Genomic DNA, 25,000 nt, shown 5'->3' with positions numbered 1-25,000 from the left:
ACATACTTTAATTCCTCCAGTTTGAGTTTGACAACATGTGCAAAGTGTTACCTACCAAAAACTCAGCTAAGCCTAGGAGTCCGCAGTTCTCTATCATGCATCAGTTAGTTAGACCTTCTGCAAACTCTAGATTTCCAGATGAAATGCCAAACTCTGAGCTTGCAGGTGGACATGTATTCAGCATAAACGATAACGTTTAGACAGCCTAGACATACTAACGCATGCTTATCTTTTAGGCAAAGTTTTATATAAGGAACTGTTCACTTCTTAAGTTTACAGATTTCAGCCAAGGACAGAATTTACCAGCAGACCTTACTAAAGATAGCTAGTCTCAGGACTGCTATATTAACTCTTCTACACAATTGTTACTGAGCAAATTTCACTTTTAACACAATAAATTAGGTGCAGTTGCGGATGCATATCAGAGTCAGGACTGCAGTACCTCACTACCTAACCTTTTATTCCTCACCTCAGCCTTATTGAAATACTTAGTTTCCCAAATGAATCCAAGTCTTTACAGCTGTAGACTTTTTTACATGCAGTTCTTTCTGCCTAATATTGTGCGACATACTGGACTCTGGTTTGTTCCTACTTATTATAGTTGGTTCAAACATTACTCCCTCAGTGTCATTTTCTTGACCTGTTTTCCTAAACTTAGACATTTCTTCCTTCACTCCCTAGCATCTATAAGATTACATATTTGATAGTCCTTCTGTCTCTCATGTTCCCATAATTCCTCGTACGCCCTTTTGATTGTATCACATTCTCAAGCTATTGTAATTACTTGTTTACTCTTCTGGAGCAGATTCTAAACCTTCAGAATCAGGGAATCTCCTCTTTATTTCTCCCTCTTGGCATAGCGCTTAGCCTACAGTGAAGGCTTAGCGAACTCTTACTCAGTAAGTTCAGTGAATATATTCGAACGTGGAGCTGGAAACTTAAGAATTTTCCTAATGATCTTTATTTTCTCTTGAAAGTAGAAGGAAAATCTGTTGAAATGTACTTGGAGGTAGGAGTAGGGTAGAGCACAATTAACAGTAGTGAAACAGCCTTTGTGGGAATAGTTTTTGTTCTGTTACCCATCTGCTATTGTAGTATCCTTTGTTCATCCAGTCTAGCTAGGTCAAGCTCTTTCCCCTCTGTGATGTAGATATGCTTTATTTCCTCATTTTATCCAAATTAAGTCCCTGTCAACAAGATCATTGTCTTCACTACTTACAGATAGGACATTTCTTCTCTTTTCTTCTTCCTCTTCATCTTCCTTCTCCTTTTCCTCCTCTTCCTCCTTTTTCTTTTCTTTTTTTTTCTTTTGAGACAGGGTCTTGCAGTGTAGTTCAGGCTGATCTTGAATGTACTGTGTAGCCCAGGCTGTTCCTAAAGTAACTCACAAACGCTCTTACTCCTTCTTCCTTTGGCCTTTCCAAGTCATTCTCTAGAAGATTGAGGCCCGTATAGAATTTGACAGATCCACATTAGTCTTTCTTCTGTTTCATTAGCTTTTTATTCACATTTTATAGTTTAGTTCTTTTTAGAATGGTTTAATTTTATTTCCTCAGCTAGTTGATAAATTCTATGAAGGAAGATACACTGTATTTTTATTTTTACTGATTTTATGTCCTTATTCTCTGGTGTCATAGTGCTAGCCACATAAATTATTAGATATTTGATGAATGAATAAATTAGTACCCATGTATATGACATTGCTTCCTAGTTTTAATAGTTAAAGAGATGAGCCAACGTTTATCTGTTTTTATTATTTTCCTTCCTTGTGTTTATTGTAAAATGCAACATACAATCTGTCAGTTACCTGCTTGCCACCTGCTCTCCAGAGACAAATAAATTACTGACTATAATAACAAAATTACTGTGTGTGAACTGAAATTTCAGAGATGAAGTCACAGATATTGTGATGAGCTTTTTACTAGAATTTTGTGGAGCACTCATTTTTGTGAAAATAAACTTTTTTCTGGACATTAACATTGCTCATAATTTTAGTGCCATGAAAGGAATAGGATATGAGTCACTTTTCAGAAGCGAACAGGGATAATCTAGAAGAAAAAAATGTTTATATCAGACTGTCTCAAATCTGGGTACTTTTGAAAAAACGTCTTAAATGCAAAGTCACTTTAATAAGATTTTAAAACAGTAGATAATATATTTATGTCATTATTCTTGTTGTTTTCAAAGGTTCAAAGACGACAAACAGACGGTGTAAAACTTGAATTTACCAAAGACGCCCTTTCGAAAGAGGAAACTGAGTTTTTATCAGCCCATTCTCAGATGACCAATTTGCAAAGCTTTGGTAAGTTTTTTTAAATTTATTTTTTGGTACCAGGGATTGAACTCGGGACCTTGCGCTTGTAAGGCAGGTGGCAGAATCACTGAGCTAAATCCCTGACCCAGTAAGTTTTTATTATATGCCTCATTCTGGTGGTTTTATACAAAATACTCAACAATTTGCAGTTTTTTGCTTTGAAATTTGAGATAACTTAGCTTGAACATTTCACTGATCTCTCTGGTCTTGATTTTCTCATCTTTAAAATGGAAAGTATATGGACTACTCATTTCTTTGGTCCCTGTCACTGGTTCTTATATTTTATGTTTCTAAACTGTTTTAAATTTAAAGAAATAAAATGTTTATATTTGGCAATACTACAGCCCAGAGGTTGGAAGAAATTATCTTGAATTACATTATTTGTGTTTTCTTGTTTCTGTCAATCAGATCAAATCAAACTGCAACGTGTAACTATCATTAAAAACATTTTTTTCAAGGAAGAATGACTATTTTCTACACACATAAATAATTTTCTTATTGCACTAAGAAATTGTATTGAAATGTGCATTTTCTTCTTTTCCTTTAACATAGATGTCAATCATCAAAGCACATTATCTTCCCTGCAAGATATAGAAAAAATGAAACATCTTGAAGAACAAGTTCAGGACTTAGAAAACCTCATATCTTCTTTACATCAACAATTGAAAAAAAATGAAGAAAACCATGGGGTAGAGATTCAGTCTTTGCAGGAGAGGCTACAAGCTGTTAGTGAGCTCAGAGTTCAACCAAGGTATTTATCTACTTAGAATTTTGTCCAACAGTACTTGTAACTTAGTAACAATCATAGTATCTTCTGTAATGATCATTTTAAGAATAAAGTATAACTTAAGAAATTTTACTTATACTTTCATAGAGATACTTTTATTAATCTTCTGGATTACCACAAGCTATGGCATGTATTTGTTGTTTATTCTGTGCCTAAGCTTTGCTATTAATACCCAAGAAATGTAAGATATGATCATTGCATTTATTGGTGGATTTCTTCCACTTAATTGTCTAATACTCAAATTCACCTTCAGCAAAGTAACTCCAGATCTTCTCAAAATTCACATCTTTCACAGCTATCTCCATTTATCATGACTCCTATATCTCTTCCAATGAAGAAATGTTAAAAAATAAAAAAAACAAGCCCTCAGTGTATATTTGAAGTACATCATTCCCCACCAATTTACAGGTCCCTGCCATCATCATTCTCAGGAGAGCCTGGTCAGTACAGGTGCCAGGCCTTCCTTTAAAAACTGAAGACAGGCCACATTGTTTCAGTGCTGCTCTGCTCTCATAGTATCTTACTGAGTCCTATACAGTGAGTCCCCATCACCTATTGACTTGTCTGTCACTTCTATTCCCAAGCCATACATCCTCCTTAAGGTCCTCAAAGGATTGGTTTGCTCGTGGTTTAAGGTTTTTTCATTGGCTCCTCTATCTAGAATGCTCATTTCCAGATATTTATATGACCAACACTTACCACTTATTTTGGGTCTGTTTTCAGATTTCATGTTCTTGTGAGGTCTTTCTTGATCATCTTCTGGAAATTAAAATTGTTCCCTAGAAGCCTGTAGCCTTTTTCATTTGTTTCCATATTAAAATGAAAATAGATCCATTTTAAGTATATATGTACAGTATATGTTATTTATATGGTATATAAACATATACTATTTATCCAATATAAAAATTTGGAGAGGGTTTATTTGTTCTTATTTTCTTTATTATTTGTCTCTAAGGTAAGACTTTAGCTGGAGATCTAGCTCAGTGCTTCTGCCACCTGCTTCACAAGTGCAAGGTCCCAATTTCAATTCCCAGTACTGAAAAAACAAAAAAAGGAAAGAAAGACTTTAAACTGTAGAAGAGTAGTCTCTGTCCATTTAAATCACTGATATATTCTAGATATCTATAATATTTTCATAGTAGATGCTTGATAGATACTTGTTAAATGAATAGTTTATACCTTAGTTGGGAAGTGTGCTTTAGTGTATAATTACCTCTATAAAAACCCTCGATTGGAAAAACTGAATTTCAATCTGCCAAACTTTAAAACTAGACCCTTATCTTGTACCGTGCACTAAACTAAAATCCAAGTGGATTAAAGATCTCAATATTAAAACAGAAGCTCTGAGCTTGCGGGAAGATAAGTTAGGCAGAACTCTCAAAGACATGTGCATAGGAAAAGACTTTATGAACAAGTCCTCAGTAGCGCAGGAACTAGCAAAAAGAATCAACAGTTGGAATCTCATCTTATTAAAAAGCTTCTGCACTGCAAAAGAAACCACCAACAGAGCTAAGAGACAACCCACAGTGTGGGAAAAAATATTATCAGCTTCTCCTCAGACAAAAGACTATTATCTAGAATATATAAAGAACTCAAAATCAGGCCTCCGAAATACAAAGACCCAATTCAAAAATGGGTGTCTGAAATGAACAGACATTTCTCAGACAAAGAAGTAAAAACAGCAAATAAACACATGAAAAAATGTTCCACGTCACTAGTCATTTGAGAGATGCAGATGAAAACAACACTGAGACTCCACCTCCCCCCAGCAAGAATGGCTGCTATCAAGAAAAAGACCACTAACAAATGTTGGTGGAGCTGTGGGGAGAAAGGAACCCTTCTCAATTGTTGGTGGGAATGCAGACTGGTGCAGCCACTGTGGAAATCAATATGGAGATACCTCAAACTAGAGGTTCCATTTGACCCAGCTATTCCTCTGCTGGGCATCTTCCCAAAAGAATAAAAAGAGTCATACCGTAGTGATATATGCTCACCCATGTTTATAGTGGTACAGTTTGTAATAGCTAAAACTTGGAAACAGTTGCCCATCAGTTGGAGACTCGATAAAGAAGCTGTGGCTTTTCTATAAAATGGAATACTACTCAGCCAGAAAGAATGAGGAAGTAGAATCATTCATAGGAAAATGGATGCATATTGAGGCCATACTCTTATGTGAAATAAACAAGACACACATGTGAAAAACTGAAAGTGTAAATAAGATCCAAATTGTATAACTGTTAATGTGAAATGGGAAGAAAAGGACTAAAGGTGTAGGGGAAGCGGGAAGGGTAGGGGAAAGGAAATAAGGGACAAGAAAAAAATATGAGAAAAGGAAAAAATGGAAACAAAGTCTTTGTAAATAGGGGTGATTAGAGGGGTGAAAGGAGAAGGGGTATGAGGAAAAATGAGAAAAATAAAATAAAAAATAATATAAAAACCCTCTAGATTTGATCTAATTTTGGCTGACTCCTGTTCAAGTACTGATGTCTCCATAGGCACTTGTTGATGGAATTGCCCATGATTCTTTGCAAGTAGTCTGTTAGTCCCTCTTTTATTCAGAGCTTATGTATGGCTTTGGAATTGTTCATTCAGTATTGGTACAGCCTTATAAACCTTCTAGTTTCTTCCAGAGGCTGTGTGTATTCACAATCACTTATTATTGGGTTGTACATTTGGAGAGTTAGAGTCAAGAGAGAAACGGAAAATTGTGTTTCTTAAAAGATAATTCTGAGATACACAGCCTGTACATTGGCATTTGAAAATTACTGCTTTAGACTTTATGATATAAAAGAAAATAGGTAGAGAGTAAGAAATGTATTAAGAAATCCCCAAATGTATGAAGAAATGGAAGGTCTCTGGAAATTTAGGATTACTAGGCTTGTTCCTACCTCACTACCTTTGCTGTAGTGCTCTGGTGAAGTGTTGCCAAAACCTTTCAATTAAAACTTGTTTCACTACCTCTCCTCTCAAAAAAGAAATTTACTCCTTGGAGTGTTCATTCTTATACTAGTGTGTTATTTCTTTAAAATGTCATATGGTGAAGCGACTGTATCACATTTTGAATTATACTTACACAGTTCTTTGCAAGCAAACTTGAAATAGGTTAGGAAAAATAATTGAGTCATTTATTATATAATCATTTGATAATGTCATACTGGACCATCTTAGAAAAATACTATGGATTTGGAAAGACCATGAGTTTTCAAGTCAAATGACCCCTGCTTTGACTTTTACTTGTTTTATGACTAGTGGCAAATATATTTTTGGTACTGGGAATTGAACTTGGGACCTTGCGCTTGCAAGGCAGGTGGCAGAACCGCTGAGCTAAATCCCCAGCCTTAAGTGGCAAATCTTTAAACATCTATGAGTAGTGATAAAGATAATAATTACCATTAATATCATGAAGATTAAATGAGTAATTGAGAAGAGGCTTGTCTAATTGCTGAGGAAGAATGAGATGTATATAAAGTAGCCCTTTGTTTTCAAGGACTTCAATATAATCTCTGACCTAATTATTCAAAAATAATTTTTAAAAGGGTGCAATTGGGGATTCTAACCTAGTGATACAACTAAAGGTTGTATTGAGTTTAAACTGACTGTGTTGAATATTTACTGAAGATTTCTGTAATACCACCTTCTACAGTGGTACCAAGGAAATGAAAATAAAGGATGAATATGCTAACATTTTGATGGAAAGAGTATTGAGATCCGTGCATAGGGGAAAACTAGAAAGAATCCTGTGTTATTTGGGCCTATGGAATATGGAGAATGATGGCACATTAATGTAGTGACATCAAGAAGCAAGGTAGGTAGGTGCTTCATTGTAGGACAGGAGCAGTGAGTTTGGTGTTAGATTATTTTTTTCACTTGACAATAAAGCTCACAGAATCAAGTTATTGTGGACGAAGTAGTATTTTTTGGAGTTTGGGTCAAATTAGAGGATAATCAGAATGGTGTTCACAGCTATGAAAATAAGAATTAAGATACAAAAGCAGAGATCAGAATTATGCATAGAAGGAACAGTGAGAAAAAAAGGCAAAATGGTGAGAAACTTAAGAGAACCACAAAAGGGCAGAGAAGATTTTAGAAAGATTAGATGAACAGGAAACATGAATATACATTTCACAGCAGAAGAGAAACTTAAATATCCAGTAGCATTTGAAAGTTTACCCTCACAAATCAAAACACTTAACTCTAGCAAAGTTTTAAGATTATTACCACATATTATTGTAATTTTAAGAAAGTACTCAAATGATGTTACGAAAGTGAAATAATTTGGAATATGGTACTACACTCAAATTTCTTTTTTTTTTTTCTTGGTACGGGGGATTGAACTCAGGTCCTTGCGCTTGCAAGGCGGGCCACTGAACCGCTGAGCTAAATCCCCAGCCCCTCAAATTTCTAATAGTGAGTTTAAAATTCTATCATATGAAACTATCCAGTATTCATTGTAAACATTAAAAGATGTAAAGATATAGTTGTATAAATCTTATGGCATTGTTTGTAATAATGAACATTGGGAAACAACCAAGTGACCATCCATACAGGTTAATTATATGTAATAAACTGGGACAATGGTAGAGTTTGTATATGGTCAGTTTTGGAGAAAAGGAAAGGGTGGAAGACAACAGGAGAAAGTACAGTATGTAAGGAAGAGGAGGACGGAATAAGAAGGCAGCATGGGTGAATGCACATTAAAATGGCAGGAAGAATTATATTTGCCCAAAGCAAAAATAAATGTTTCCCCCTCATAGTTCTTAAATACTAATCTTACCTCATTTTTATTACTCAGATTAACCCTTTTGAGTGTTTGTTTTAATTAATTAGAAACCCATATGTCTATATATTTGTTACCTTGTGGTAGAAATGGACCCCAGGGTATCACAAATGGTAGACAAGCACTGTACTGATAACCTACCCATTCCCAGTCCTTTTTATTTTATTTATTTTAAGGTAGAGTCTTAACTAAGTTGCCCAGGCTTGTCTCACATTTAAAAATCTCCTCGCCTTAGCCTCTTAAATAGGATTACAGGCATGTGCCACCACGCCTGGCAGATCAAGCATTTTAAGAGAAACATTTTTATAAAGTACTGAGTGTAGAATCCAGAATGCAGACATGAATACCAAAAGATATGTGAATAGAGTAAAAACAAAGTCCAAAAGTAATTCTGTAGAATAAGACTCTTTTATTGCCTCTGTAATCATCACTGCAACGTTTGCTATGTGTTCTTCCAGACTTTTTCCTATGATGTGTGTGTGTATGTTAAAAATAAGTTTTAGTAAAGTTAAAGTGAGATTTTACCTTTTTTACCTCAACATATCTAAGATACCTTTGTAAAAAAAAGTACCAGTACCTATAAATAGCTGTATGTCATAATTTATAGTAGCCTTTATAAAATGTCATACAATTCATTTGGTGATATGTTAAAATCCTGCATAATTCAATTGTGTTACTCTTTTTTTTTTTTTTTTTTTTTTTTTTTGGTACCAGGGATTGAACTTGGGTCCTTGTGCTTGTGAGGCAGGCCACTGAACCGCTGAGCTAAATCCCCGGCCCCTGTGTTACTTTTAAATGGAAAAATTTGGCAAAAATATAAATTGTTACAATAGCAGTAAACCCTGACATGTCATTTTTGTCTCCCTTGCCCTAGTACTCTTTATGCATGGAATAAATATTAGCAAAAAATACATACAACTTTTAATTTCTTCATCCTCTTTTATTTATATGTAGCTCTTGCGTTGATTCAACGGTAATAAAAGAATCTGATGGACAGAAAACAGTATATGCTGGAAGTTATCTAAAGGAGAATATTGATGATCCGATAGAGGTATCATACTTTTAATATATATTTATTTATTTATTTGCTACTGGGGATTAAACTTGGGGCCTTGCGCTTGTGAGGCAGGCAGCGGAACCACTGAGCTAAATCCCAGCCCATTTAATATTTATTTTAAAGTGTTGATTACAGCGATTTTTTTAACTTTCATTTTTCTCTCTGTGGCTTAGTAATTATCCAATAAATATTTTCTAGAAGTAAGCATACTATAAAAGATCTAGACTATATAAAGAAATTTAATGTATTTTCATAGCATAAGAAAAAACAAAGTTAAATTTTCCCTAAGTATGTTAAGGGTTTAAATTTTGTCTTATTTTCATAACTGTTTATTTGTGGGCTGTATAACAAATTAGTTTAAGTACTCTGACCAGCATAATTTTTTTTTTTCCCATCATAGGAAGTGGGACCAAGCCATCCTAGAAAATTTAGGAATTCCCCAAATCCAAGATGCTAAGTCTGGGATAGTGGACAAAGCCTCCTTCTCAAGAGGCCTATGATATAAAAAAGTTCCTCATCCTTTCAAGGATGCCATCTACCTAAATTACTCTCTGCCTCTCCTTAACATTGTATTATTGCTGATTTGCAAAACTTTACTCAAACCTCCAACTACAAAACTTTAGTACTCATCTTCACTTAGTAAATTTTAAGCTCCTAACTCCTACAGAAAATAAGGATAATTGCTTATTGCCTGTCTTTATTCTGAATATTAGAGAGAGGTATTAGCCACATTCTTGATTCTTCCACACTCATCCTTTATGGAACATCTATTTGGATGAAACTGAAATAATCAGTAAATAAATACTTTCATGCTGAGAATATATTTACATTTCTAAAAAGCGTTACTTTTATAAAAATAATTTGTGGGTAGGGGATTTAGCTGAGCTGTGCCACACCTACCTTACAAGCGCAAGGTCCTGAGTTTGATCTTCGGTACAATAATAATGGTAATAATAATAATAATTTGTAATTGTGGAAAACTGAATGCTATTGAAATATGCCAAGAAAAGGAACTTATAATATGAGCAAGCAGCCTCTATTGAACATTTTACTTCAAATGAAATATGCATATACATGTCTTATCACTGTATTCAAATATCCCTAACTTACATTAGAATTATGGTGATAATTATAAATATATAAATATGCTTATCTTTTTATACTGTATTTCCACATTCACAGCAGTACAATATAACTTTAGGAAAATGACTCACTAGAATTAATGCTTTTAGTTAAAGGGAAACAAAAGTTTATTTTTTGCTGAGAGTATCCAGAAGTTTTCTAAGACATAGTGATGCTTTGAGGATGTTTTTAGAATAGACCTTGAAAATAACTAATATACAATTAGTATAACTAAATATGTCATATTTTGCTTGATTTTTAATTTAGTTTTCCGGTGAATTTGGAGTGAAGCGAGACACAAATATGGTTAAGTTGCTAGAAAAACAGTACCAAGAACGATTGGAAGAAGAAGTAGCTAAGGTAAGTTTATTTTTTATATGAAAGAGTACCTGGATTTATATTCTCTTTGAGACTTCAAAAAACAGATTTTACTGATTTTATGTACTCTGTTTTTATAAGTTTCATATATATTTCTTCTTTTAAGTTGTCAAATGAGATCAACTATGATTGCTTTAAGTGGAACTTTCTGTCAGTTTTTCTTTGAGAAGAAATTTATTTTTTCGATGTATACAGGAATTAATTAGAAACTCACAAGTATATATATTTGTTGCCTTGTGAGTAGTTACCTTGTAAAGGTGTTTGGCTTCCGTTAGAAATAGAGAAGAAGGTAAAAAAAGAAAGTGATTTGTCCTTTGCTTAGCTTGTCCCGAGAAGTTACTGTGATATCAGATAATAGCTACAGATACTAACAGAACACTGTTACAAGTAGCTCCTGGCTAAGTGGAGATGTTTTATCAATGTGGATTTTTGCTTGTCTCTCGAGTCTCAGTTGTATGCCAGAGTCACTCTTATAAACTCTTAAATATGTTTTCATTACTTCCTCATTGCTGAAACACAGTAACTGACACCCACACTAAGGTAGCAAGAGTTTGTTTTGGCTCGCAGTTTATAGCATTAGTCTGTATTCTACTGGCTCTAAGATGGGGCATAGCAGAGTGGCACAGCAGAAGAGTAACAGTTCATGGCATGGCAGGTGGGAAGCAGAGCAGGGTCAGAAGAAGAGGAAGGATGTATATGTACACACACACACACACACACACACACACACAACCTTCCAGGCCACACCCACACTGACCCACCTCTCCTCACCGTGCTTCACCTCCCAACATCATACCTAGGTATAAAACCACCAGTGTGCTAATCCATGCTCTCACGACCCAGTCACCAAAATCACTGCCTGTGTGCACATGAGGCCTTGGGGAACATTTTAGATATAAACTGTAAAGGAGATCAAGACCCAAGGAAATATCTGGGCCATGAGGTCTGAGTGGAGCATACAGTGTTAGTTCCTGGAGGGTGTGGTGAAAAGTGAGGCTGTATCATTGTTGTATAACTTCCATTGTCTGGTTCTAAGAATGCAGATATTTTCTTCTGCCTAAGTCCTGCATAAATTTTTCATATGAACTATTATATAAGGTCATGATACTACAGTAATTAACACAAGGTTTGATATTGTGTATAACATAATTTAAGTTCTTGTTCTTCTGGTTTGCTAAATGTGTGACCTTAGAAAAGTTTCTTAATGGTAATGTAAAGATACAAAGCAGTTACTCATCTGTACTGAAAGCAGAACACCAAATTACAAGCCAGTGAAAACTTTTTAAGACAGCCAAACTACTATATTATGGGGGCTGGGGATTTAGCTCGGTAGTTTGGTGGCCGCCTTGCAAGCACAAGGACCCGAGTTCAATCCCCGGTACCAAAAAAAAAAAAAACAAAAAAACTATATATACATACATACACACACACACACACACACACACACACACACACACACACGCATGCATGCATACATACTATATTATGGCCTGCACAACAACACCAATGGCCCAGCTCAGTCCTAGAATAATAGAGATTATTGACAGGTACTGATGAGATTATGCTATACCTTATACCCTCAAATATGTTGTTAGAAAAAGATTGGGAACCATTTTGTTCAAAGCCCAGGCCATGTAGAAGAAGCCCAGTAGGAGTAATTCCCAGTATAGATTACAGTAGTTTTCTCCTGTGATTTAGAGACACACTACTGAAAATACACATTTATTTATGCTTTATTGCCAGACAAGCGTTCTGAAGACTGGGGTATAGCAGGAAAAAGATAAAACCTTTGCTCCTGCAGAACTTATATTTTACTTGATATAGCTAGACATCTGGATGCAGACGGCAATGAATACTAAAAAGAAACAATGACCAGGGAACAAGATTAGGAAAATCCATGGAAAATGAGTTGTAGTTTTACATAAGGAGTCATGGAAGACTTCATTTAAAAAATGAAATGATAGACTAGCCAGACATGGTGGCACACACCTGTAATTCTTGCTCTTTGGATGCTGAGGCAGGAAGATCATCACAAATTTGAGGCTTGCTTGGGCTACATAGTGAGTTTAAGGCCAGCCTGAACTACATAGTAAGACTGTCTATGAATGAATGAATGAATGAATGGCATCAGAGGAGAATCTGAAGGAAATGGAATAAATTATGGATATCAGGTTGGGGGACCTTAAGGAATTGGAAATGTAAAAATAAAGGGAAAAGTCAAGACATGCTCTTAAAAGGCATCTCCCAGCCGGGCGTGCCTGTAATCCCAGTACTAGGGAGGCTGAGGCAGGAGGATTGCTGAGTTCAAGACCAGCCTGGGCTACAATAGGGAGTTCCAGGTCAGTCTCAACTACATAGTGAGACCCTGTCTCAAAAAGAAAGAAAGAAAGAAAGAAAGAAAGAAAGAAAGAAAGAAAGAAGGAAGGAAGGAAGGAAGGAAGGAAGGAAGGAAGGAAGGAAGGAAGGAAGGAAGGAAGAAAGAAAGAAAGAAAAAGGCATCTCCAAGAGATAACAATGAAAGTTGGCTACAATTTCGGAAAGTCTCTTACCCAGCTGCTAACTCAATTCTGAATTGAGTTTGATTCAGTTCTGAAATCTCCTAATGTATGGACCTGTTTCCTACAATATTGTGAAATCCTCATACAGATTTATCTCCTTAGCAGGTATGACAAGATACAGGAGGAAGAAATACAGAGAAAGGGGACCAGGGATCACACTTGAAGGGTGAATATTAACCTAGGATATTTGACCTGAGCAGCTGGAAAAATGGAGTTGCTCTTTAGAAAGGGTTCTTTAATAGGATATAAAAGACTGCAAAGGAGTCATTTTTACAGAGGAGTAGGAGACTTTAGACATCAGCTCTTGACCCATTGAATGGAAAATGCTTATTAAATGTCCAAATACAGTGTAAATATTGATGTTGTTGGATATATAAATCTAGAACTTAGGTAATAGGAAAAAATAAAAAATTTAAATGTGGAGTTAGTATAGCAAGCAGTTTTTCAAACTTAGTTGCAATGTATTTTTAAGTCATGAAATCAAATTAGTGGGTTGAGACCAGGATTTTAGTATTGATGGAAAAGTTCAGCTGTGGAAACATAACGTGGAAGTATATTATGTATGCTTTGGGTCGTTTTTAATATAAAATGTATTTTTTGTTGGTGTATATGTGTGTACATTAACTATTTCAGTGAAAAACTTTTGAAAAATACTAATATACGGATTGAATATAGATAGAAAAGCTTCTAAGGACTAAGAAAAGAATATCTCGGGGTTTAGAGACCAGAGATGTAAGGAAGTGCAAAGGAGACAGAAAAGGAGCAGTTTATTAGATATGGAAAAAACAAAAGAATTGCATTATAGAAACAACATGATAAAAATATTTTAGGAAGAGAATGTATTAAATTGCGTTGGTTGTTTCTGATAGGTAAAGAAAGATTATAACTGCCAATTAGCCATTTGATTTCACAGTGTGAAAGAGTGACTTACAAGGACACTTTTGAGGGTGTGGTGGAGACGACTGAGTAAGTGTGAGAGTGTGAAGGGGGGAATGAGGTGAACGTTTTGAGTTTTACTTACAAGGAAGCAGAGAAATATAGTGGGAGCAAAAGGGTGATGTGGACAGTCAGATGGTAGATTTGTGTTGTTGCTGTTTTTTTTAAAGAGAGAAATAACATCTATTTATATGCTAATAAAAATAATTGAAGATCAAGGAGGGGAAAACAACTGATTTAGAAGAGACAGAAGCAGTTGTGGATCAGGGTCCTTGAGTGGATGAGGGGATTTGTTTTTGGGGGGATTTCCTTTAGATAGGAGCATGGCAATTTAATCTGTAATAATAGGAAGAAAGCAGAAAATTTTGGAGTTTTTTTTTATAGTACATCTTTGCAGTGCATGCAGTTTGCAAGCATCTTGGGTTGCATGTATATAATGTGGTTCTTTTTTAATCCCCTTTTCTCCCATCTTCCTCCCTCCTTTTCTGATTCCCCATTCCCCATTCTCCTGTTTGTTGAATCTCATGTCAGGTTTATGACATAAAGTGTTTACATTCCCCGAGTTGATTAAGTTTTTGTACACGGCATATCTTTAGTCTACTGATTTCCCCTCCCCCTCTCCTCTCGCCCTTGGTCTTCAAAACCCCGTCCCATTTGCATGAGATCTGTCCCCGTCTTTGTAACCTTCCTGTATTTTGGTCTTTGTATTTGAAGTAAAATGTTTGGTTCATTATTCAGGTATGTTTTCAGATGCCATAGTTGGAGCCTGTGGAAGTTCTTTTCTAATTGTTTCTCAAAAAATATGAAGCTGGGGGGTGGTGGTGAATGAGAAAATGGGAAATGGGAAATGGAATCATTGCTAGTATCTGTGAGGGCCCATTTCAAGGATATTGGTAGGAATTTAAAGTACAACCAGTTTGCTTGATTGGATTTTTTCCTTCCATAGTTAAGTTCAGGTTCAAAGACACAAGGGAGGTAGAGGATAGTTGTAGGCACTAGTGGAATTTTGTTAGTACAAGGAAGAGAAAAGGGAATAAGAAGGTGATTTTGTAGTTTCCAAATTATACAGTTATACAATTCTTAAATTAAACAAATTATACAATATACAATTATACAATAATTATACAGATTATACAATCATTATACAAATTATACAATTCTTAAAGTTATTTCTGTCATTCCTTCCTAATTTAAATGCAAATACAAAAGAAAGTGATCATCTTTGGTTTTTCAAAATTTCAACAGCTTTTTTGTGGCCTATCATTATGTCAGGCTTTTGTTGTTTGTTTATAATTGTGTCTGTTGAGGTATAATTTACATAATATGAGATTTACCAGTTGTAAGTGCAGTTGTGTTTTAATAAACATTAATGTTTGTAAAACCGTTAGTCCTAATTTCCCTTTTTGTTGGTAGAAGCTTATTGAATATATTGATATTTTCAAACATCCAATTTTTGGTTTCATTGTTATTTTTATGGTTTTCATTTTTAGTTTCATTGATTACTACTCTCATCTTTATTTTCTTGTTTCTGCTTTCACTTGATCTTAACCTAAAAGGCTGAGAAGCGATTGTTTCTGCTTTCTTTGGATTTAACTTACTCTTTTTCTAGTTTCTAAAGGATCTTTTTTCTTTTCTGATTTATGCATTAAAGCTTGCCTGTTTGCAGTGCTAAAGTTGCATTCCACTAATTGTCATTCAGTCCAAATATATGATGGTAGTTTACTTTGTGACTGACTTCCTCTTATTCGGGGCTATTTAAATATGTTGTTTGGTTTTTGTATCTTTGGAATTTTTAGATAGTTTTTTGCTGCTGATTTAATTGACACATTTTTTTCTTTGTGGTCAAACAATGTACCACATGTGTTTTCAGTTCTTTTAAATTCATTTTAAATTGCTGGGCGGGGTGGCGCACGCCTGTAATCCCAGCACTTGGAAGGCTGAGGCAGGAGGATCACTGTGAGTTTGAGACCAGCCTGGGGCTACATAGTGAGTTAGTTCCAGGCCAATTTCAAGTACATAGTGAGACCTGTCTCAAAAAAAAAAGCCTAAATTCATTTTAAGTGTATTTTTATTTGAATGAATGCTCCTCCATGTGTACTGGAAAAGATTGTGTTCTGTTGTTTAAATGTCAGATTTCCTTCAGTGTTACTTCTCTTCAGCCTGTAAAACTTTCTTAAGCAATTATTTTAGAACAGGTATGCTGATAGTAAATTCAGAAAAAAAATACATTATATATCATCAAATTTTGAAATGTATATTGAATGATTAGGATATGTTTTGTAAACCGTTAGTCTCCTTTTAATATTCTGGAGAATGAATTTTTAAAAACATGAAGTGAATCCAGCTAGATTTAGTCCGTAAGTCCTGTTTCACCTCCATACAGATTGTTTCTAAGACTTTAACTCTCCTCTGAACTCTGTATGCCTTTGTTTACTTTTCAGAGTTCTCTGGTGGTTGCTTTTTTATTTTGTTCACAGATTTTAATTGTTATCAATAAAAAAGAGAGGCTTCTGTGGTTTTCCTTTATGCTGCCCAGAAGGAACACAAGTCATATTATTTTGTTAACTAAGTCTTGTATCCCTATCTTTTGACATTTGACTGTAATGGACACGTATTCCCGGTCAGTGTCCAGGAACTTATTACCAAACTTCTTCTGTCTGATTAGGTAAATGACCTTTTTCATGGCTTCTGATCTTGTTGCATTTGTTTTCTCAGCATTTGCCTTGAAACTACACAGAAATAATACAGTATTTTATTTTAGAAAGTGAGTTGACACTGCAGGACTTTAAAGCCCATCTTTGGTTACTTATTTGCTTTGTAGTTTGGAGTCATATTACTTAATTTCTGTCCTCTTTAGTTTCCTTATCTATTATTTCAGCATAATACTAATAATACCTACCTTGTAGTTTATAATGAGGATTAAATAAAGTAATTGGTCTTAATTATTGATTGCTGCTTCTATTACTATTGGTCTTGTTATCATCATTGTTTTTTTTTATTGAAGCAAGATTTCATTCAGCCTCTGGAGGATGTAGCATCAGGGAAGAATTAGGCTAGCAGGACCCAGGTAGAATCAGGACCTCAGATAGATAAATCAGGTTCAAATCAGGAAATTAGAGCAAAGTTGAATTATGTGATTGGACTAACAAGAACAGTTTGAGAAGGCTGAAGGTCAGTAGACACAAAGATTTCTAATCCTGCTTTATCGTGGGCTTTTGGTGGCTAGCCTTCACCTTTTACGAATTATTTTAAAAGGTGAAAAAAAAAAGAACCCCCAAAAAGCTGGAGATTTAGCTTAGTGGTTCTGGCGCCTGCCTTGCAAGTGCAAGGACCCAAGTTCGATCCCCAGTACCAAAAATTAAATAAATAAAATAAAAGGTGGTACTTTGAATAAAGTCACTGCTACATTTGGTTCTCAAAATCTGACAGGCTTGTCAGAGCCAAGACTGTTGGTTAGAATTTTGTTTTGTTTTGTTTTTTGGTTTTTGGTTTTTTGATACTATCCCTGGCCCTCGTTGGTTAGAATTTCAAAGCACCTAGTTAGGAGAGAGTAAACATTCTTAATCATAACTGCAGTGGGAAGACAGATTAGATTGAAGTGTATAGCTATTTACCAGTCTTACAAGCCAAGTGTCCCACTTCACTGTGAGGAAAAAAGAAAGGATGTATACAGTGATACAAGTATAGATTTCATGGTGGTGTTTAAAACAGTGTAAGAATGGAATAAATCTAAATAGAATTGATTGAATAATTTTATAATGCATCTGTGTATCATGAATCTTAGAACTCATTGGAAAGCATATAGAAATGTATTTCTTAACTCAAAATAATGTTTAAATATAGAAAAGCTATAGAAACCAATTAAAGAGGGCCAGGGATTTAGCTCAGTGGTTCTGCCACCTGCCTCGCAAGTGCAAGGTCCCAAGTTCGATCCTCGGTACCAAAAGAAAAAAATAATTACAGCTTTAGAGTATGGTCACTTTTTTGTTAGGAAAATGTATATCAGCATCTGTTTATATCTCTATGTATAGAAAAGGAACAAGGTTTGATAAAAATGTACTAATATGTTTACAGTAAACTTTCTTGGAAGAAAGAAATGTGAAGACGTGCTTTCTAGCTTTTATATTGAACATTTAAGGCAGTTGTAGTAGGAAAAATGTTTTTATTCCAAAAAGCAGGCAGTGAAATAAATATTTTGATACTATATTCACTGTGAAATAGAGAATCTCTCTATATATCACTTTAACATAGAATTTCTTTTCGTTTAAAACCATAAGCCAAGCTTTTTTCTAATGTGTACAATTTTGAGTAGTAACTTTTAAAAATTTCTGCAGGTATTTATAAATCAAATCCTTTTTCATTTTTCTTTAGGTCATTGTATCAATGAGTGTAGCATTTGCCCAACAAACTGAACTGTCTAGACTATCTGGGGGAAATGAAAATACATCTTCAAAACAAGTATATGCTCTCTGTCAGCTGGAAGAAGAACGTTTTAATGAAAGAAAATTATCACAGGGTCAAGTTGGTCTTCAAACTTTTGAGGAAATGGAAATGAAATTTAAAAAAGAGTCTAAACCACTTAGTAAAGAGTTAGGAGGAAATGGAAAGGAAATTGTGTTACCAAATAATGATGATTTTGATGATGTGCTAGAAGTGAAGGACCATGGACTGACTATTTCAGAAGAAATATTCTCTAAAGATGAAGCATTTATAGTCAGAGAATCTGTAAGTATGCTCTTTTAGATTTAAAAAAAAAAAGCTTATAAAAGTATTAGCAGTGGGCCAGGGATTTAGCTCAGTGGCATTATACTTGCCATGTAAATGCAAGGTCCTGAGTTTGATCCCCGGTACCAAAAAAAAAAGTAGTAGAAGTAATGCTTATTGGGCTGTGAAAGTATCAAGTTTGGTTTTGACTATGATTCAAATTATAGTGGTTTTATTAATTGCAAAGTCTATGGTTAAGTGATACAGTATTAGTATTAAAAAAATCTGGTTTGTAATATTCTTGTCTTAGAGACATTGAGCATGTTAAAATCTCATTGTAACATATACCTGCACTAATTTCTTTGGACTAATTCAAGAGTAATTTATATATAATTTGACTATCTCTGTGATGAAAAGATTTGCTCAGTAAGTACAAGAACATATAAGAAAATAGTTACCGTGGCTACCTCCTTAAGAAGACAGTCTAAACCACTTTCATGTCTCTGTGCTAATGCTATCTGACTGCCCTCACTCCTTTCCTCCTTTTCTCATTTATCTCTGTTTGCTTTGCTGAGAATGGAACCCAGAGCCTTGCACATACTAGGCAGCAGTCTGCCAGTAAGCTACGACCTCAGCTCCCCTGTTCCCATATATGTTTTAAATTTTGAGACAGGGCTTCTGAGTTGCCCAGGCTGGCACTGAACTTGGAATCCTGCTGCCTCAGCCTTCCATATAGCTGGGTTTATAGGTGTGTGCCATCATGCTTGATGTATTAATTCTCTTTTCTTTTTTCATTAGTGGAAGATCTATTATCTCAACTGTTTCTTGATGTTAACAGAAAATAATAAGTTCTTTTAAGTGATCGGAATGAAAATGTGTTACTAATATTCATGATATATTATATCTTATTTGGAGGCATATTTGAATAAAATTGTCAGCTTTTTATGGGAGATAAAATTTGTGCATGTTAAAGAGGTTCATGAAAACCTCTCTAACTTACCAACAGCTGTTATTCAGAATTGTTTATCTCTTCAGGGATAGAAGTATTCATAGGGACCATTAAGAAATCAGTTTCTTGGGCTGGGGATTTAGCTCAGTGGTTCCGGCTCCTGCCTCACAAGCGCAAGGGCCCAAGTTCGATCCCTGATAGCAAAAAAAAAATCAATTTCTTAATGAGAAACTGATATATAAAGTTTTTATTTCCCAATAAAAACTCACTGAAATTTTTTTACCAAATCTCTGTAGTATTGTGGTAATCACTGTATAATATAAATCAGATAGGTAAAGTTTCTCATGTTTCATAAATTAAATTTTAAGGCATGAATGTTGTATTCATATTTTTTCTCCACCATGAAATGTCAAGAGGCATAATGGAGCTTCAGCTTCAGAAGAGTAGAAGGAGTTTGGGTGTGGTAGTGGAAGTCTGTACTCCTAGCCACCTGGACTGTGGCTCACAAGTTTGAGGCACCCTGAACAACTGAATGGGACCCTGACTGAAACTTAAATAAAGAGGGCTGAGGCTATGGCTCAGTGATACAGTGCTTGCCTAGCATGTGCAAGGCCCTGAGTTCAATTACTAATAGCACCACCACCAAAAAAGGAAAAAAGGAGGAGGAATCTTGAGCATCTTTATTTTTCTTCTTTAGAAGTAGATTTAAATTAAATTAAAATTAACTGAAAAATAGCTGCTTTCCTTTTGGAAAACAACGCAGCGGTAATAAACTAAGTTCTTGTTGTTTGGGGAGTGTTAGATGAGAGGAAGGGGATCAAGAGTGGGAGAAGGAATAGTAGAGAAGGTATGGGGAGGATGTGCTGCAGATAAGTCATGCACATCTGTGAGAACGCCGCGGCAGAGTTCATTACTCTGTCAAATATGCATTAACAAAGGTACCTCTGGAGAGTTTTTATGCTTTCATTTAATAAAATAAGGTGATTCATTGAGTTAGAAATATGCTTTGTATTTATTTAAATTATCAGTGCAGATAAATTTCTACAAAATGTGCTAAGCTAGTTCAATTTTTTTTCAATTGTTTAAGACCCACGATGAGATGCTGGTATCAAGCATGAACGCTTCTAGACAGCTGATGTTAAATGAAGAACAGTTGGAAGATATGAGGCAGGAACTTGTGCGACAGTATGAAGAACATCAGCAGGCAACAGAATTGTTGAGGCAGGCACACATGCGCCAGATGGAGAGACAGCGAGAAGACCAGGAGCAGCTACAAGAAGAGATTAAGAGACTTCATAGACAGTTAGCCCAGGTACGGGACTTAGAGTCCCTTTTCCCTCCAATTAAAATAATTCTTCATGTAGATTTTCGTTAACGACAGAATTATTTTGTCATAATCTGAATATACTACAAATATTTATCAAGAGTACACTCCAGTGGCACACCAGCTTTAGAATTTGTCAGGTACAATGTGGTGTGCGTTGTCTTTCAGGCACTGGGAAAGTGGCTACATGGTTAGTTTTGTTTTGCTTTTAGTCATTCCATTGACAGTTTTGGAAATATTCTGTGCTGAAGCCCTTCAGTAGACAGTTGCTTTCATCCAGTTTTTCCATATTCATTTATAGCTAGTTCTGTGAGTCTACCAGTTATTATCTCCAAGATTTACCATTATCTACCTTTAATCTACCTTTCTAATCATGAGTGAAAATCTGAAGTAGTATGTTTCTGGAACTTTTTCTAGGAAAACGTCTCTATTTGATTCGACAAATGCAAATTTTATATAACATTCTTATTACTTTCTTGCCTAAATTTAAATACATTCTGTGGCGTTTGGGAGCTCAATTCTTGTCAATTGCTGTATAAAATATACTTAACAAAAGTCATTGAAGAAAAGCAAGAAATACTTATGTAAACATTCTTATGAAAAAAAATTTATTAGATTTAATTTTTAAAACTAAGCACAGCTGGGCGTGCTGATGTATGCCTATAATCCCAGCACTCGGGAGGCTGAGGCAGGAGGATCTCTGTGAGTTCGAGACCAGTCTGGGTTACAAAGTGAGTTCCAGGTGAGTCTCAACTACATAGCAAGACGCTGTCTCAAAAAACAAAACAAACAAAAAATAAAATAAAATAAAACTAAGCACTAAGAAACAGCAGGCCGGGGATTTAGCTCAGTGGTGCCACTGTCTACCTTGTAAGCACAAGGTTCCGAGTTTGATCCCCAGTACAAAAAAAAAAAAAGCTAAAAAATAGAGAACTCTTAATATAAATTCTTTTAAATATAAAACAATCAGAAATTTGAATTTGAGATTAAAATATATCATTTGGAAAAATCATTTTTGCTTTTCTTCATTGTATTTTATGAATTCAGACTTCTGAATTTTCAATGCAAAATTGACATATAAAAGTATCAGTTGAACTATACAAATTCCTGAATATTTAAGCTTAAATTTTTTTTTCTTAGGGCATGCATGGTGATGCACACCTGTAATTCTAGCACTCAGAGGTTGGGGCAAGAGGATTGCCACAATTTGGGCTACGTAGCAAGTTCAAGGCCATCTTGGGCTACATAGTGAGTTCAAGGTCAGCCTGAACTACACAGTAAGACCCTGTCTCAAAAAACAACAACAGAAAATTCTTTTAAGTTTCAGATTTTGCATTGAACTGTGTATATGCCTTTTAACTTCTTAAAATGGAATACAAATCATAGATGTAACCAAGGTCTTTTGGTCTCATGGGGCTAAAAGAAGTCTGCTTAATGTTTCTGCTCTTTCTCTATTGCAAACAATATTCTCTCATGACTTTTTTTCTTATTTAGAGATCCTCAATAGATAATGAAAACCTGGTTTCAGAGAGAGAGAGGGTGCTTTTAGAGGAGCTGGAAGCACTAAAGCAGCTGTCTTTAGCTGGAAGAGAGAAGCTGTGTTGTGAGCTGCGCAACAGCAGTACGCAAACACAGGTAGTATGGACTTCGGCCTGCTTAGGAGCAATGGATCAGCCATGAAGTAGGATTTGTGTTTCCTTGTTGGTGGTGTAAGATGTGTTTTTATAGCTGAGTTTAACATATTTGTGACTGCTTTCATGTAAGACGTGTAAGGTAGGTAGAGTCAAAATACTTTGTGTTCTGTTTAAGGTAATTTGAATCTGGCATTGTTATAGTAGCAACTGTTGTTTCACCAAGGAACAGCTTGTTGCATTATATAACATGTATTAGTTTGAATGCAGTAAAATTCTTTCTTCTGTGCACTGGAATGTTTTATCTCATTTTGATACTGCTAATCTCTAGATAAAATATAGTTAAATATTATTTCAAGCAGTGTCTACTGTGTGCACAGAAGGTTCTGTTTCACCTTGTACCAATATGAAGAATGACGTGCTCTTTCCAAGATGACAGGTTTCCTTTCTGTTTTGTCCTCTCTCCCTTTACACAAACTGAACCAGAATGGAAATGAAAACCAAGTTGAAGCTGAGGAGCAGATGTTTAAGGAGAAGGAGTTGGACAGTAAACCTGAAGATGTGCCTCCTGATATTCTGCCCAATGAGAGGTATATAAAATGTGTACTTTTTTCAGTGCACTTAAAATTGTTTCAAAGTAGTAAACTGTTCTTACTTTTATCTTGTACATATTTACTTTTAAGAATCATCATACTATTTGTATGAAACATGTCCATACATGTATAGTATGTAAATGAATATCAGCTTTTGATCACTAAATAAATTATTTAAAAGGTTTTTGTATATAAATTTTGATTAGATATTTATCACTAAACTGTAAATTTTTAGGATTATTCAGGCATCAGATCTTTTTTATTACTTTTACAATTTTTTTTTTTTTTTTTGCTACCTGGGATCAAACTCTTAGGACCTTGCGCTTGTGAGGCAGGCATGGTACCACTGGGCAAAAATCCTTGGCCTTGATTACTTTTACTCTTAATGCATTTGTATCTTTAAAGCAAGTTCTACTTATGAGTTTGATTTCTTCTCTTCTGCACTGTATAACATTCAGTGTACGCTATTCCCTGTTTTGTTTGTGGCAAGGAAAAAATTTCCACTCACATATAGCTTTTTTTCATCTATTTGTACAATAGGATTACTCTGGTTTCTCTTCAGATCATATAAATCTTTTGCCTTTTATTTATATAATAGGTGAGAATTTTAAATCCCTCTTTCAGTTTTAGGGAAAAATACTGTTAGCAAAACTTTTCCTTTCATAGGTTTTTCTAGAAGTTATATAAAAATGTAAAAATACTATACTATATGAAAATAGCTATCCCACATTCGTACTGTCCTTTAAGCACAATGTTTTAAAATTTATTCAAATAAAAATAATTTCTTTAATTTTAAAACTAATATCTACTAACTTAATTTCCTCCTTTTCCAATTTCTGTACTGTCCACCCCTTTGTGTCCTCCTAAACCACCTTCCTCAGCTTGCATGGAGGGATTTGGCCCCTAAGATTTTGGCTTCCCCATTGGATCATCAGTATGGAACACAGTCAGTATGGAACTCAAACAAGAAAGACAGTGTATGAAAAATTAGAGTTACCATGGCAATATAAAATAAACACTGTTTATTTTATATTATCACTAATTTATATATTTTGCAAATTATAGTGTTTATAGGAATTTTTATAGTGAATGCTGATAAAATGAGTATTCATCTTTCTTGCCATTATATTAATTTTAATCATTTAAGTAGAAATATTTTCATATTACCCTTCTCCTGGGATTTGGGGCTTGATTAAAACCTTGTTAATAGTTAAGGATATAAAACCTTTTACTTGTTTCTAAATTACGTCAAGTTTTGTTCTGAGTGTACTCTCTTATACAAGCAGAAAACTTGATCTAGGCACAAAAATAGAACTGTTTTTACATAACATACACTAAAACTCCATGTATTACCTTGTCTTAAAATAGATGTATTTGTACAACAGACATGGTTTAACCTGCTTATGGTAGCCTCCTACAGTGTGACATGTTGCTGAGAATGAAAACTTTGATAAGCCTAGAGACCTTCACTATGAAAATGTCTTTACAATGGCTGGGGATTTAGCTCAGTGGTTCCGCTCTGCTTGCCTCGCAAGCACAAGGACCAGAGTTCAATCCCCAGTACCAAAAAAAATTTTTTTTTCTTTATCATGTCTGAATATATTAAGGATAACGTTTACCACTCACTGTTGTACCTCCGTTGAAGTAAGCTGTTAGGATGAGTGAGATTAGTTATTTGGGGAATTAATCAGACAGTCTTTTTTTTTCCAGTACCAGGGTTTGAACTCAGGACCTTGCGACTGCAAGGTGGCATGGTGCCATTGAGCTAAATCCCTGGCCCAGTCAGGCAATCTTTTGAATTACTATTTATAGAAGTAAATTTCTTGACATAGTAAAATATTCATGCTGAGCTAAAAAAAAAAAAAAAAAA

General features: G+C 34.9%; 1 protein-coding gene across 1 annotated transcript in view; it reads left to right on the top strand.

Moving 5' to 3' along the window:
* Window positions 1-25,000, top strand: part of Akap9 (A-kinase anchoring protein 9) — a 158,155-nt gene that overhangs the window by 62,043 nt on the left and 71,112 nt on the right. Inside the window, exons 14-21 of the mRNA XM_010603485.3 lie at window positions 2,188-2,302; window positions 2,867-3,065; window positions 8,833-8,929; window positions 10,325-10,417; window positions 18,301-18,654; window positions 20,670-20,894; window positions 22,401-22,541; window positions 23,024-23,127. Coding sequence (XP_010601787.1) covers window positions 2,188-2,302; window positions 2,867-3,065; window positions 8,833-8,929; window positions 10,325-10,417; window positions 18,301-18,654; window positions 20,670-20,894; window positions 22,401-22,541; window positions 23,024-23,127 — 1,328 coding nt within the window. The remainder of the gene's footprint in view (window positions 1-2,187; window positions 2,303-2,866; window positions 3,066-8,832; window positions 8,930-10,324; window positions 10,418-18,300; window positions 18,655-20,669; window positions 20,895-22,400; window positions 22,542-23,023; window positions 23,128-25,000) is intronic.

Source organism: Fukomys damarensis, unplaced genomic scaffold (genome assembly GCF_012274545.1).
Source record: "Fukomys damarensis isolate Sample0158 unplaced genomic scaffold, DMR_v1.0_HiC HiC_scaffold_4, whole genome shotgun sequence".
NCBI lineage: Eukaryota > Metazoa > Chordata > Mammalia > Rodentia > Bathyergidae > Fukomys > Fukomys damarensis.
This window is presented reverse-complemented; position numbering and strand designations above follow the sequence as displayed.